Source organism: Barbus barbus (assembly GCF_936440315.1).
Source record: "Barbus barbus genome assembly, chromosome: 4".
Lineage (NCBI taxonomy): Eukaryota > Metazoa > Chordata > Actinopteri > Cypriniformes > Cyprinidae > Barbus > Barbus barbus.
In genome coordinates, this window is record NC_136732.1 from 9,292,598 (window position 1) to 9,306,412 (window position 13,815).

The window sequence follows — 13,815 nt, forward strand, 5'->3', positions numbered from 1 at the left end:
GTCTAACGTCACTGAAACACCACCACCATGGGTATAAGTGACATTATGGTAAGAAACTGTATATTGTATTAAAGCAATTTGAAACTGTTCAAAATTATATGAAAATTCTGTATTTTTCTGTAAAGATTCCATTAAGCAACTGAATTGCATTTGCATTGTTTTTTCTGTTTTAATGTGTTATTCAGAGACTGGATGTGACCTCAGTTTGGCTTGTGCTCTCAGTGGTGGTGGTCGCAGCTGGTGTCTTTTATCTCTACAGTCTGATTCTCAGGCATTTAGCCAAGACAACTGTGAGGAACAAAGTGGTGCTGATTACGGATTCGCTGTCAACACTTGGAAATGGTGCTGCTCAACTGGATCATTGCAGAACCTTTGCAATTCTGTAACCTAAAAATGAATATGCCTACTATAGATTGTAATTTAAGGAATTATAAAAGGGTAAATTAAACCTTTTAGAAATATGATCTTAAATTTAATTATTACAACTTGGCAGGATAAAAATATAGCACAAAGTAACTAAAGTGAGAGTTATGAGAGTGTCAGTAATTCTGTTTTTTAATCCTCTTTTGAAATATTTTCACAACCATTTCCTATAACTATCTTATATCAAATATATTTTCGGTACTTTTTAGTGTTTGAGCTGTTTTTTTCTTGTCGCTTCCTGAAGGGTGATGTCATAAATTTAAAGGGAATTTGCACAAGACTAACAGAATGGAATCTGATTTTAAAAATAATATATAGGATGCATTTCATTATCTCCATTACATCACATTGAGACACACATAGTAAGTGCAGGATAGGAACAGACTGGTTTTCTCTAAAATAGATGCCCTTGTGAGAATATGATGAACAATGGTGATATGTTTGCAGATGGATTGCATTTGTTGTTTAAACTAAGTTGTTTACATTGTGATCATTTTAGAGTGTGCAAAACTCTTCCATACTGGAGGAGCCAGACTGATCCTTTGTGGAAGTAACTGGGAAAAGTTGGAGACTCAAGCTGAGAGGCTGATGAGTGAATCGGATCCAACACTTGTGAGTGGAGTAACAATATGACTGGACATTCTTTGAAACATTTAGAAATGTATTTGTTAAGATTTTGGTTGTAATATGTGTTTCAATTCTGTGCCGCTTAGACATTTCCACCCAAACTAGTGGAGCTGGACTTCAGTGACATGGAGAGCGTTGCTGAGGTGATCTCTGAGATCCTGGAGTGTTACGGCTGTCTGGATGTTCTCATCTTCAATAGCAGCATGAAGGTGAAGGCTCCTGTACAGTGTCTGTCCCTCGAGATGGACAGGATCGTCATGGATGTGAACTACTTTGGGCCGATCACGCTGGTTAAGGGTAAAACACCAGAGTATTTCAATCACGACAATTCTCTGAATAGTTCTAGCATGTTCATTCACTGTAAAAAAAAAGAAACACCAATTTAAAATTTTAAGACAACCAGCTTCAGCAGTTTATACAACAAAAAGTTGAGAATCTCCTACAAAAATAAGTTGAGAGAACTCAAAAATCTGCAAAAGGCTGGTTGCCTTAAAAAGTCGGCTCAACTTTTTTTTCTTTTTTTTTTTACAGTGTTGTTATTTTTGTTTTGGTGGACTGGATTTGCCATGCTGCTGCTGCAGAGCAAGTATTGCTACTTCCAATAGATAAAAATACAGACACACTGCTGTGAGCATGTAAGATATGTTCATGAATAGTCCTTTAGCAGTTGTAGACAGGTGGACCTGGGGGAGGTGGAGGGTTTCAGAAGGACCAGCTTACAATGAACATTGAACCACACTATTTCTATCTCAGTGGCTGAAGATACGAAATGGGCCAATCAGCTTGTGCCATGTAGTAAATTATGTGATTTCTAGCCTGTGCCATCTGGAGTTTCATGACTGAAATATATATTTATCATCACAGGTGTTCTCCCATCACTGATCTCCAGAAGAACAGGTCACATTCTTCTAGTCAACAGCATTCAGGGGAAATTAACAGTGCCTTTCCGCGCCACCTGTGAGTGCCACCTGTGACTAGTTAAGTTTATGTTGCTGAATATAAAATGTTCATAACACTAATCAACAGTAATGAATATATCAAAATATCTTGAATATTTAGTGAAAGATGTTCTGTATTTCTCAGATGCTGCCTCCAAGCACGCCGTTCAGGCTTTCTTTGACTGTCTGCGGGCTGAGGTTCAGGAATATGGGATAACCATCAGCACCGTCAACCACACCTTCATAAAAACTCCCAATACAAACTCAGTGGATGAAATCACAGCAAAATCCAAGTGGACTGGTGAGTCAGCTACACTGATATGTACGGCTGGGTATCGTTCAAAAATTTTCAATATCGATACAGATACCTTGACTTCGATACCAGTTCCTGAACGATACCAATTTTATGAAATCAATTTTAACAAGATTACATTACCTAAAAAAAAAAACTTTGGTTTATTTTTCAGCTTATTGATGTTTATACAGACTCAATCTCTGGAGCCACTGCACAAAGGAACAAAATGTAACAACACAATAAATCAGTGCAAATAGTATTAATAAAGCTCAAATAGTCTTCAGTTTACACATCTGCTAGGCTGCATTTACACTAGTGCATGTTAGTTTTAAAACCTATAGCTCAGACAGAATCATAATTTCTATTCATTTTCCATAATTTACTGATGAACATTAGCAGCTTCCAGCGCTGTCTGCCTGTGTTGTTTCTTCCACGATCGCTGCTCTGACAGTAACATATTTAATTTCAGCAACATTACATGGTCAAAACACTTAATAGACGGCAATCAGAAGTTATTACAATCACTCAGTTGTGGTTTAAAGTGAGTTTTGAGTAAAAGCGGAATATAAATCTGATTTATTGTCTTATGTAGCACAATGCAACAGTGTGCATGAATGGTCACGTAACACGCGCTTTCAGTTATGTAATGAACAGACATCTGCATACACTAAAAATAAATGGTGCTATAAAGCACTAAAAGTGGTTCTTGGCTTGTAATCATAGGGGAACCACTTTTGGTGCTATATAGCACCATATCTTCAAAGGTGCTATACAGAACCTTTGTCAAATGGTGCCATGTAGAACCATTAGAGGTGCCATATTGCACTATATTTCTTCAACAAAAATGGTGCTAAACAGCACCAACAGAGGTTCTTTGGCTCGTAACGAATCTTTTAATGAGCTTAACAGGTTCTTTGTACGGCAGTGGTGCTATATAGCACCTTAAATACGCCAAAGAACTGCTGAAGAACCATACAGGAGCTTAACAGGTTCTGCATATGGTAGCGGTGCAATATAGCACCTCAGTCATGCCAAAGAACCGCTGAAGAACCACTGAAGCACCAAGATTTGGTGCTATACAGCACCAAAAGTGGCTCCCCTATGATTACAAGCCAAAGAACCACTTTTAGTGTAATATAGCACCATTTTTGTGTATGATTATGATCAGAACTCCACGCAGCGGTGTAGTGCCGAATTCTGTAAAGTAGTGCCTAAAAAGTATTGAACTCGATACCCAGCCCTACTGATATGATCATAATGCCTTTGCACATGGTTTGTAGCTCATAACATCTTATTTGTTTGTTCACTAAATTGCCCTAGACTTTCTGTTTGGACACTGGCTGGAAACTGCAGACTTCAAACCCAAGTCCCTTGGTGTGACCCCTAAAGAGATGGCTACTGAGCTCCTGAAGACGCTGAGCAGCAAGAAAGAGGAGATTTTGATGGCCCGCTCCATCCCTAAAGCAGCTCTTTATGTCAGATCTCTCTGCCCCAACCTGTTCTTCGCCATCATGGCAGCAGGAGTCAGAAACATTGCAGCTGTGGAGACGCCTGATGACTGAAGGACAATGGGTTTTTACTAGAGCTTATCTGCATTGTATTCAATTAAAGAATGTGTCTCTGTGCTGTAGTGCTCAAATTAGAAGAAAGTTATCAAGTCAGTGGATTTGCTGTGACTGCACTTGTTTGGTGAAAAAGTAACAAATAAACCTGAAATCAATATCTATCTATCTATGTTTATTATTTTATTTAGTAGTGCATTTAAAATTCATAGGTAATATTTAAAAAGGATGAAAGGCTGTAGTTCTGTGGTGTTGGTCAGATGAGACAGATTAATAAACAGCATTACAGCGTCCTCTGCTGTTACTGTTCCGCACTGTGTGGTGACGTCACATCCCAACAAACATGCCCGTTTGGTTCCACTCGGGCCCCACCCGGGCTCCATAGTGTCCACACCCAGCCCACAGTGTGGACATACCTGTGGGCATGTTATGGGCCCACTCTGCTTTGTGAGGGCCAGCCCACACTCAACCCACACTTTGGGCTGTCCCACTCGGCCCATACGTGGAACAGTGGCAGATGCTAAACTACAGTTAATCATATGTGTTATGAAAGGTTCAACCTCATGAACACACGTTAAGCAAAACAGTAGGTGCAGGATCAATCTGGCAGGATGTAGAATTTGACTTCACAATAAGATCTCTTATGGCAGCAGAAGTAGTGAGAGTAAAAGCAGAAAGAGAGTATGTTGAGTGAGTCGAGTCAGCTGACATCAAGTGAACATTTGAGTCAGTTGTATGAGGGGTGTCTTTGGAAATGGATTAAGTGATTGACTTCAATTTGTCAGAAAAGTAATGAGAAAAGTTATCACAAGCTCCTCAGAGCCAGATATAACATGTTGTGGAGGGTTAGTGAGTTTGTTGACATAGCAAACAGAGATTTGGGCCTGCACATGGAAATCTTAATAGTAGAAGAGATATGTGAGGATCTTGCAGCATTGAGGGCTGTACGGTAATTGAGCAATAGTAATAAATTAAGAGTAATACGTTTCAAATAATTTCATTTATTCATGGCCATGTAAAAAATGTAGAAAATACACAGTTCGAAAGCTTAGGATCAGTAAGATTTGTAAAAAAAAATGTCAAAAAAGTCTCTTATGCCCACCAAACATTTATTGATCAGAAATACAGGTAAAGCAGAAACAGTATGAAATATTACATATATTTAAAAAAAAAAACGTTTTTCTATGATGTTTAATTTGAATTTTCAGCAGCCATTACTCCATTCTTCTGTGTCATACAATCCAACAGAACTTATTAAAATATGCTGTTTGGCACAAGAAACATTTCTTATCTCGAAAACAGTTGTGCTGCTTCATTTGTGGAAACAGTGATATATTTGTTTTCATGATACTTTGTATAGAGTCTTTAAAAGAGCAGCATTGTTTAAAATATAATTTTTGTGCAACATTGTAAAAGCTTTTACTGCCGATTTTTTTTTTTGCTGAATTCAAGTCATTTCTTAAAAAAAACAAAAAAAACTTTCTGACCCCAAACTATTGAACAGTAGAATATATCGAATAGTTTTATAAAACAGAACAATGATCAATTATAACTACATCAGAACAGTAAATAGATGTTATAGATAAATCAATCCCCTAATGGGCACCAGTAGAGCTCTGCCTGATCTCTTATCTTCTGGTTCTTCTGCTCCTTCCACCGTCCAAAGTCTGGCAGCTTTTTGTTCCAGCATCTACACGAGAAAGAAAACAACAATTAAAATGTAAATATGTATATTAACCCCCCCACAAAAAAACAAAACTAGTGTTAACCCAAGAGCAAAGCTTATGCTTGTGTTTCCCCTGACTGGTATAGGGCAGTTCTACCTCAGGAAGTCTCCCAGGGCACCAATATTTTTTGTGGAACGTTTTTTAATGTTGAAAATAAATTTATGCTTTATTGATGGCAGAGATACACAGAGAGAGACAAAGACCGCGAATGAACTGCATGACTAAAGGAGACATTGAGAGAGCTGTGGTTGATTGAGATTGAGAGTGAGATGAAGGGAAAGACTAAAATAATTTATATAGAACATTTTCAAATTTCTGTTCTAAACACCTATATTGACTCGTTGTAGGCAAATGTAACGTATCCTATATGTGTGTCTTGTGTTCATTTTTTCCCACTTCAGCAACATTAGGCATTACTGAGACCATAATTAAAGATGCTGTTAACACAAGATTAAGTTATATTCTGGCAATATAACCACTTTTATAAACTTATGTTACGGTGTTTGTTCGGTTTGAGACTATGTCCCAAGAGGATGTCTGAGTCACAGATGAAAATGGCTCATTATTGTAATACAGTAAGTAAGAAGATCTGAAACAACAAGAGAGTGAGTAAATGATGACAGAACTTTCATTTTTGCAAAAACGGGCACTTTAAGAAATTACTAATGACTTTAACTCGATGCATGAATATGCAGTAAATAAATATGTACTTACATGACAAAAGATGCAGCAACCTGTTCCTGGTGGCTCTTTATCTGCAGCTGACACAAACCAAATGGAGAAAGAGGAAAAATCAATCAGCGAAATATTGCATATATCAATACAAATTAAAATGTGTTTTTGATTTGACACCTTTGAGAAGAGATGCAGGATGACTGCTTAGGTTGATCACTTACAACAGTGGTGTCCTGGAGGACCAGCATCCTGCAGAGTGTTTCTGCAGCCTGTCCACACGCCTGCCTGACAGTTTGTGGTAATCCTGAAGACCTTGATCAGCTGCTTCAGCAAGTACAGGATTGGGGCTGGAGCTAAACTCTCAATCAGGACTAGATGGCAATCAATACACTGTAAAAAAAAAAATCCGTAAAATTTTCGGTAAAAAACTGGCAGCTGTGGTTGCCGGAATTCTACCATAAAAATACGGTAACAACATTTTAGGTTTTACGGTTTTAACTTAAATTTACAGTTAAATACCGTAATTTCATTAACTGATATAATGTTAATATACCAACCTACTGAAGTACTGAAATCTGTTTTGTACCTTTGAAATACACTGATAACCACCAAATGCAGGTGGTGATGAGAAAGTCACATGATGAGCCAAAGCCCATCACAAGCCGTTTTTAAATAATAACATATATAAGGTGCACAGTGTCATTCACACAAGCACTAAACAAACACTCACTCATTAAAATGAAATATGCAATAAACATTAATTTAACAACATTAGATGTAACATAAAACCCTAATAAACATAACAGATAAGAAAAAACTAAGAAGAAACAGTTATTTCAAAGAAAAAACATCAAATTCAAACAAAATTTGAAATGCAACGCAGGGAATTCTGGGAATGTCAGTTTACGTTTTTTCCCTGTAAATTTTACAGGCACCAGGTTAACCATTTTTTTTTTTACTGTAGGATTTTCACAGTTTTTTACCGTTAAAATCGCGACAATGTTTTACAGTGTTCTCAAAAGAAGAGAGATTACAAACATAATTGTTTGGTTTCAAACTAAAGTTGAAAAAATTATTTAATATATATGCCCAGACAGCAAGCAGTGTTGGCCCGGATCCAGCCCACATCTGGCCCGTGTGAAATCCATGCAGGCCAGATGTGGGCCGGATCTGGGCCAGCACTATGTTGCTGTCTGGGTGGTATAACATCTGAGAATGGAAAAGGGAGAAAAAAGAAAAAAAAAATGCATCAGTCAAATATTACATAGGTAATGAACATGCTGATTTAATTATACAGTCAAGAGAAATCATAATTACATTAATTAGTAACCTTATTATTTCCTGGGCTGTACCTGAAAATGTGCATCTGCTCCCATCCTACCTGACAGAGTTTGAGAGGTGAACAGGTGAGGTGAAGAATGGCAGATAATTGGCAAATTCTGATGTGCAAAGCTTGTCGCATACTATCGCATACTATAGTACTACTATAGTACTGAGTTAAGGGTTTGAAATACTTATGCAATGTACTTATTTCAGTTTTTATTTTTTTATAAATTTACAAAGTTGTGACAGTTTTGTTTTTGTTTTGCCATTATGGTGTATGGAGTGCAGATTGATGTGGAAAACAGTCATTTAAAACAGTTTAATATAAGGCTGCAATATAAAACGTGAAAAAAAATAAAGGGGTTTGAATACTTTCGCAAGGCACTGTATAATGAATTATATATATATGTATTAGTCAATTATATATATATAAAAAATGTTTTTTTTGTTTTTTTTGTTTCCTATAAGGCCTCTAACACTAGCTTGCTCTATTCTTTTTCCATTTTATCTGTTTTCTTTTTATTTAGTATATAATAATAATAATAATAAAAAAACTTGCTATGTGTACTGCGTTAAACTAATTGAGACTTGTTATAGCACTTGCATATCATTACGCTTTTGTTGATTTTGATTGCCTACATTGTCCTCATTTGTAAGCTGCTTTGGATCAAAGCCTCTGCTAAATAACTAAATGTAAATGTAAACTAAATGTAAATGAGTTAATTGCAAGCATCCAGACTGCGATACATTTAACGTTACCGCCATCTCTCGTGTAAGTTACACGCACTCAGCATCAATCAGCCTTTGTTATTGTTTACGTCCTTGAAATGGTCTATAGAGCATTAAAATCATTAAAAAAATCTTATACATCACTAAATGTTTGGTATATTTTACCCTCTCACTCATAGGATAAGTAATCTTTTAAGCCTGATCCTTTACTGATCAGATCCATTAGCTAGAATGACAAACAAATATATCAAATAAGTTAATACATACTGTGCTGGTAATGTAGTTTTATATAATTATTTCACCAATGCTTACAGATCATTAAAATAATTTAAAAAATCCTTATAAATGTTTTGGTAACACGTACAATAAGGTCTCATTTGTTAACCTTAACTACAAATGTCCCTAGGAAAAATGGAAATAGGACAAAAAGGCCTCAAGCTGCCTCATCCCATGCATCTCATCTCAAAGAAACACCTCCAACCAGTATGTACTTAGAAGGAAACGATGTCACAAACACTTTAAGCGTGCAGAGGGCTGTGCCCCTAGAAAAACACATTCATTTCAAAACTCAGGATGGCCATCGTAGTGCCAATAATCAGCCAGGACTGATGGAATCAGTTTGACTTGTGGAAAAGTAATACAAGCATGTCCTCAGCCACGTATGAACTACAGCATCCTCTCCAAAAAACCCACACCCATACCAGCTCCACAATCTCACAAGTCCTTCATTGCAGATTGCAGTGGACAGGCTGCTAAAGAGACAGATCACTCATGGACAGGCTATGAATACTCTAAGCCTGCAGATGATGAACAGGTTAGTGTTTCTGCCATCTAGGTGTCTGACAGAGGGCAGGGGTGCCCCCTATTGCTCAAGTTCCCCTAGCCATCCTCAGTCACAACATATGACTCGGGCATACCCAGTATGCAGCCCAAAAGGCTATTGTAATTATGCCCCACACCAGTCATGGATGCTTTATCGTTCCCCCTCACCTGTTCCTAGGCTTAGAGAATGGCCAGATTATGTCACAAGGCCTCATTACCCATTCAAAGACTTTGTCCCTGATGGCTGTACACCTCCTATTCAGAGGACCTACACCCTCCATTCCTGACTTTACATCAGAGTCCCATGACAGTTCGCTCAGCTGAAGATATCTCTTGAGAATTTGCTGCCACACGATGCCACAAAATATCAACAAAACAACAGATTCTGATATTTGAGGCCCTTCTAATCACAGACTCCTGTAGTAACACTCATTATACCTATACTTACACCATGCAATCTCTGACTGAGCACTATGGACAGCACCACGACCTGGCATTACAGAGAATTGCAGAACTAATGGATAGCCCTAATATTCAGAGTGGAGATACCATTCAAGAGGTTTGCTCTCGACCATCTGGATGACAAAGGAACCACTTCAGGTTCACATGTAGCTAGACTCACATGTAGCTAGACTAGACTGCCTTCCATCCCAATAAGAGACTCAAGATAAGGGGTACATTCACTGCAGAGCATTTAGCCAAACATTCCTATCCAGTGCCAGCTACATGAGAAATTTAAACCTATTCATGGCTTCTCTCAGCAACCCCTGTTAATGCCGAGACACACCAAGCCAACTTCAAAGAACTAGCGGCGACAAAAGCCAGCGGTGTTGTCACCTTGCATCAGCAGCGTCTGGACCAAAAAGCTGTGCTTGAACACACTGCACAGACCACAGCCGACTGCAAACTAACACGTGTTCTGTGTTCTGTAACATAAGAACAGCCTTCTGTCTGTGCCACCTTCATTTACTTGTTTTAATCACTTCTGCTTTAATTCTCGGGCAATAACTTCCACAATTTTCTTTAGCATTTCAATCATATAATCTGTAGGAGCATTGATATGTTGTTGTTTCTTACTGGTCATTCGCTGTCACAAGGGTGCACTGGTGATCACTTCCATTTCCTTTATTTCATGTGGTGGATTGTTTGTTTGTAGAACTTTCTGTTGGCCCCGTTGCTTCAGTATGATCTGTATCATGTCTCCATATGTTTAATTAAAAAAAAATTTAAGCAAATGAAACTTTTGTAATAGTTCTCTTTGATGATGACCGACAGCGAACGAGTCACGGAGGTTTCCACTGTCTTGCTTTTATGTGGCGATTGGACGCCGCTTCATAATCAATTAGCATTGCATTATTATAGGAATATTTATATTTTCCTCGTATTTGACTAAGGGATCAACAGTAACAGACAAAACAATTGTTTGCATCCTGTCTCCTTTTTGGGTATGTCCACAAAACCTCATCAACATCACAAGTAATATTCTCTGTAGCTAAACAGCAGGGGAAGTAACGTCTGCAGTGCCGTATCCATCCCTGGCATGCTTCCTCGTCTATGTCACCACAGGCCTCCTCCATCGCTTGGAGAAGGGGTATGCATTGGTGGGGCTGGAGATTGTATACCTACCAACGCCACGCCGAAAACAACTCTTCTGTTGGGTTTAAAAATGGAGAATATGGTGGCATGTTAAGCATCAAACGTCGTGGATGGTCATCGGACCAATTATGGACCAGAGCAGTGTGGTGGAAACTTGCGTTGTCTCAGATGACAACAAACCTTGTCTGCTCTGGTCCATACCTATGGTCTGTGGGATCGAGGATATTATGCAGAGTATCAAGAAAAGTGATTAAGTGGGAAGAGTGAAGAGTGGCATGATGATGCCATGCTGTCCATAGATGTTGACAATGGCGCAGTGCCCTATAAGATTTCTTGCCCTGCATCTTGTTTTGCATTGGTTAAAGTCGACCTCATCAACAGATGAAATAATGATGCTCTGCAGCAGCTTCTAGCTCCATAACTCTCTGAAACAGACAAGACAAAACATTGTAAGACAGTACACACATAGAGTGGTCAATAAGGACACTGTAGCTCACTTGTACGTATTCATAAAGTTGTTTCAGAATTTCGTTCAAATGGTATTCTAGAGCTGCTTCGTACGAATCTGATTGTGTTTCAGGAGATTGCTGAGTGTGGATAAACTCACCCTCTTTATGTTAGTGAATGTTGTGTTGTCAGAGATGCTGTGTTGTTGTCATAAACGTGTATTGTTTGCTATGACCATATTTACTATGTGTTGTCCCTGCTCTGCTGTGAACATCCGTCTTGTTCCTCCGATGCAGGGTCGACTATCAATTCTGCAAAAACATTAAGTGAATGGTTAGGGTGCAAGGCTTCTTTCATTTTGGAATGAAAAGTTTAGTGCTCCCAGCAGGCACATAATGGCATAAGATGCCGATATTTGGTTAAATTTCAGTTGCGACGTCGGGTGACCAAAATTCAATGTCAATGTTAATTTGATGTCCAATTCATCTGACATTGTTTTTAGGTTGTGTAACCAAAATCCAACGTTTAGTTGACGTAAAATTGGCCTCAAATACTGACATCAGCCTGATTTTCATTCTCAACCAAAATACAATGTCTGTCTGGTGACAACCTGAAGTTATATTGACGCCCTGTGCCTGCTTGGGCTGTAAGTAAAGTAGTTTGTTACAGGGAGTACGTTTATTTACCTGTTCTCATTTCGAAAGGTCCAGATAAAACTGGCTACATTTCAGCGGCTTAAGTTAGCTTGGACCCTCTACCCAGCCTCCCTAAAACTCAAACCATGGGCAACAAAAGTCGCCTGGATCTCTTTTGTAATTGTTCTCCTCTGTCCTCTTCCTTGTTGTACTCCTCGTCCCGCTCTTACTCTCACTCCTCTTCCTCTAACTCTCTCTCCAAAATTGGCCTCCATTGTTGTCCAAGCACCTATAGTGCTCAGGCTACAATTTCTAAATGAACAAATTAGCTATAAGTATTTTCACACATAAGCACTTGGTGTAGGTCATCAGTAAATTGTCATGAGTCCGGGTCCTGCGCTTCTCCCTCTCACCACAAGAGGTCACCATCTCCCGGACGCCATTCCCCTAAACTACACACACCTGTCACATTATTACACCCTCAGCTGTTCCCCATTGCCACAGACTATATAGTCTCCTCTCTCACCACTCAGCCTGGTTGCATCAAGTGTATTTGTAATTCTAGTGTTTGCTCTGGTCTGGGATACATGCACTGTGTTGCCGTATCCCATCCCATCCCGTTACTGCTTAGTTTTTTTTGCCGTGTTGGCTTTTTGTTTCTGATTAAAAGGATCCTTACCTGCATTTGGACCCAGACTCTGTCACTTCCATGGCGTTCCTGAAGCGGTCCGTGACATAAATGAGTGAGCTGTTTTGAATGTAAGCGTTTTCTCAATGAAACACAAGAGCTCGTATTTTTGAATGTGTCTAATGTAGGGATTGTTTACAGTTTTGCAAAGTTTGTTTTACAACAGCAAACTGAATTTAAAGCATGTAATGTGCCTCAAGTACCACTTTTAGTGTCTAAACACTTAAAAAAAAAACTAGGCCGACTAGGTTTTGTAAACCATTAAAGAATGTGTCACTGTGCTGTAGCCTAGTGCTCGGATTAGACCGGTCAAGTCAATATGTTTGCGGTGACTTTGAGTCTTGAAATAAACAAAGAAATAAACCTGAAATCTAGTTATTTTATTCCTAGTGTATTTAAAATGCATATGTAATATTTAAATGTGGTCATGTGTGGATCAAAGGCAGTAATTCATTGGTGTTGATCAGATGGTGTTGGTGAGAGGAATAAATATAATTTTGACCACTCTCTGCTGTTATTCTTCCGCATGGTTCGGTGACGTTACATCATGGGGCACTGCATACGGTCTCAACTTCATCTATCCGTTCACTCAAAGATATAACAATAACAGTCAGCGACTCTGCAGATACTGTGGATGTATGAACTTCTCGAATACAAATGGGATACACGATAGACCGAATCAGCTTCCTCAGTTCTTCATGTTCTGCTGTTTCCTGTAACTCAGTAATGAACTTCTTTGTCCCCCCCCTTTAGGCTGCTCTGGGTTTTGTTGAAGAAAAGTTGACCGCAAGGATCTCCTGTTGGTACATCAGAAAATATGTAGATGAAAACCCACACCTTGGATACCAGACTTGCATTGCAGATAAATAAAGGCAGGATTAAACAATATAGAAGATTTTTACATCTTGCCTCCTTTACAACCTGACTCCTTGTAGTCTTGTGACAGGATGCACAGAGTAGATGTCAGAGCCTACAAGTACAAAAGAGGTACAAACGATTGAACATAGGAATGACTTAATCCATGCAGTAATCCAGTCCTAACAGCATTGAAATATTAGATGGGCCAGATATTTGATTCTAAACTAGTAACTACTTTATTGCTTAGCAACACCCTAGCAACCACAGAAAATCATGTTACTATTGTCTTTTTTTCACTTAAAAGGCCCACTGAATGTAATTCATGGGTGTTATTCAGTGATTCCATGTGTCTTGGATATTAGGATAATTAAGTGAGACATTATTGAACTCACCGTTTTCATCTGAAACGCAACAAGGTTATTGTTTCAAATCACAATGTTCTACTTTTCAAAAAGCCATGAATAAAAAAG

At 38.6% G+C, this 13,815-nt stretch overlaps 1 protein-coding gene across 1 annotated transcript; it reads left to right on the forward strand.

Moving 5' to 3' along the window:
* On the forward strand, nucleotides 1-3,845 carry dhrs7ca (dehydrogenase/reductase (SDR family) member 7Ca; the record flags this gene model as incomplete). The annotated part of the gene is made up of 7 exons (XM_079405283.1): nucleotides 1-48; nucleotides 186-342; nucleotides 923-1,035; nucleotides 1,137-1,347; nucleotides 1,915-2,007; nucleotides 2,134-2,289; nucleotides 3,637-3,845. The coding sequence occupies exons 1-7, from the start codon at nucleotides 28-30 to the stop codon at nucleotides 3,843-3,845; spliced, it is 960 nt and encodes a 319-aa protein (XP_079261409.1). The 5' UTR covers nucleotides 1-27.
* Between the last annotated feature and the right edge of the window lie 9,970 nt (nucleotides 3,846-13,815).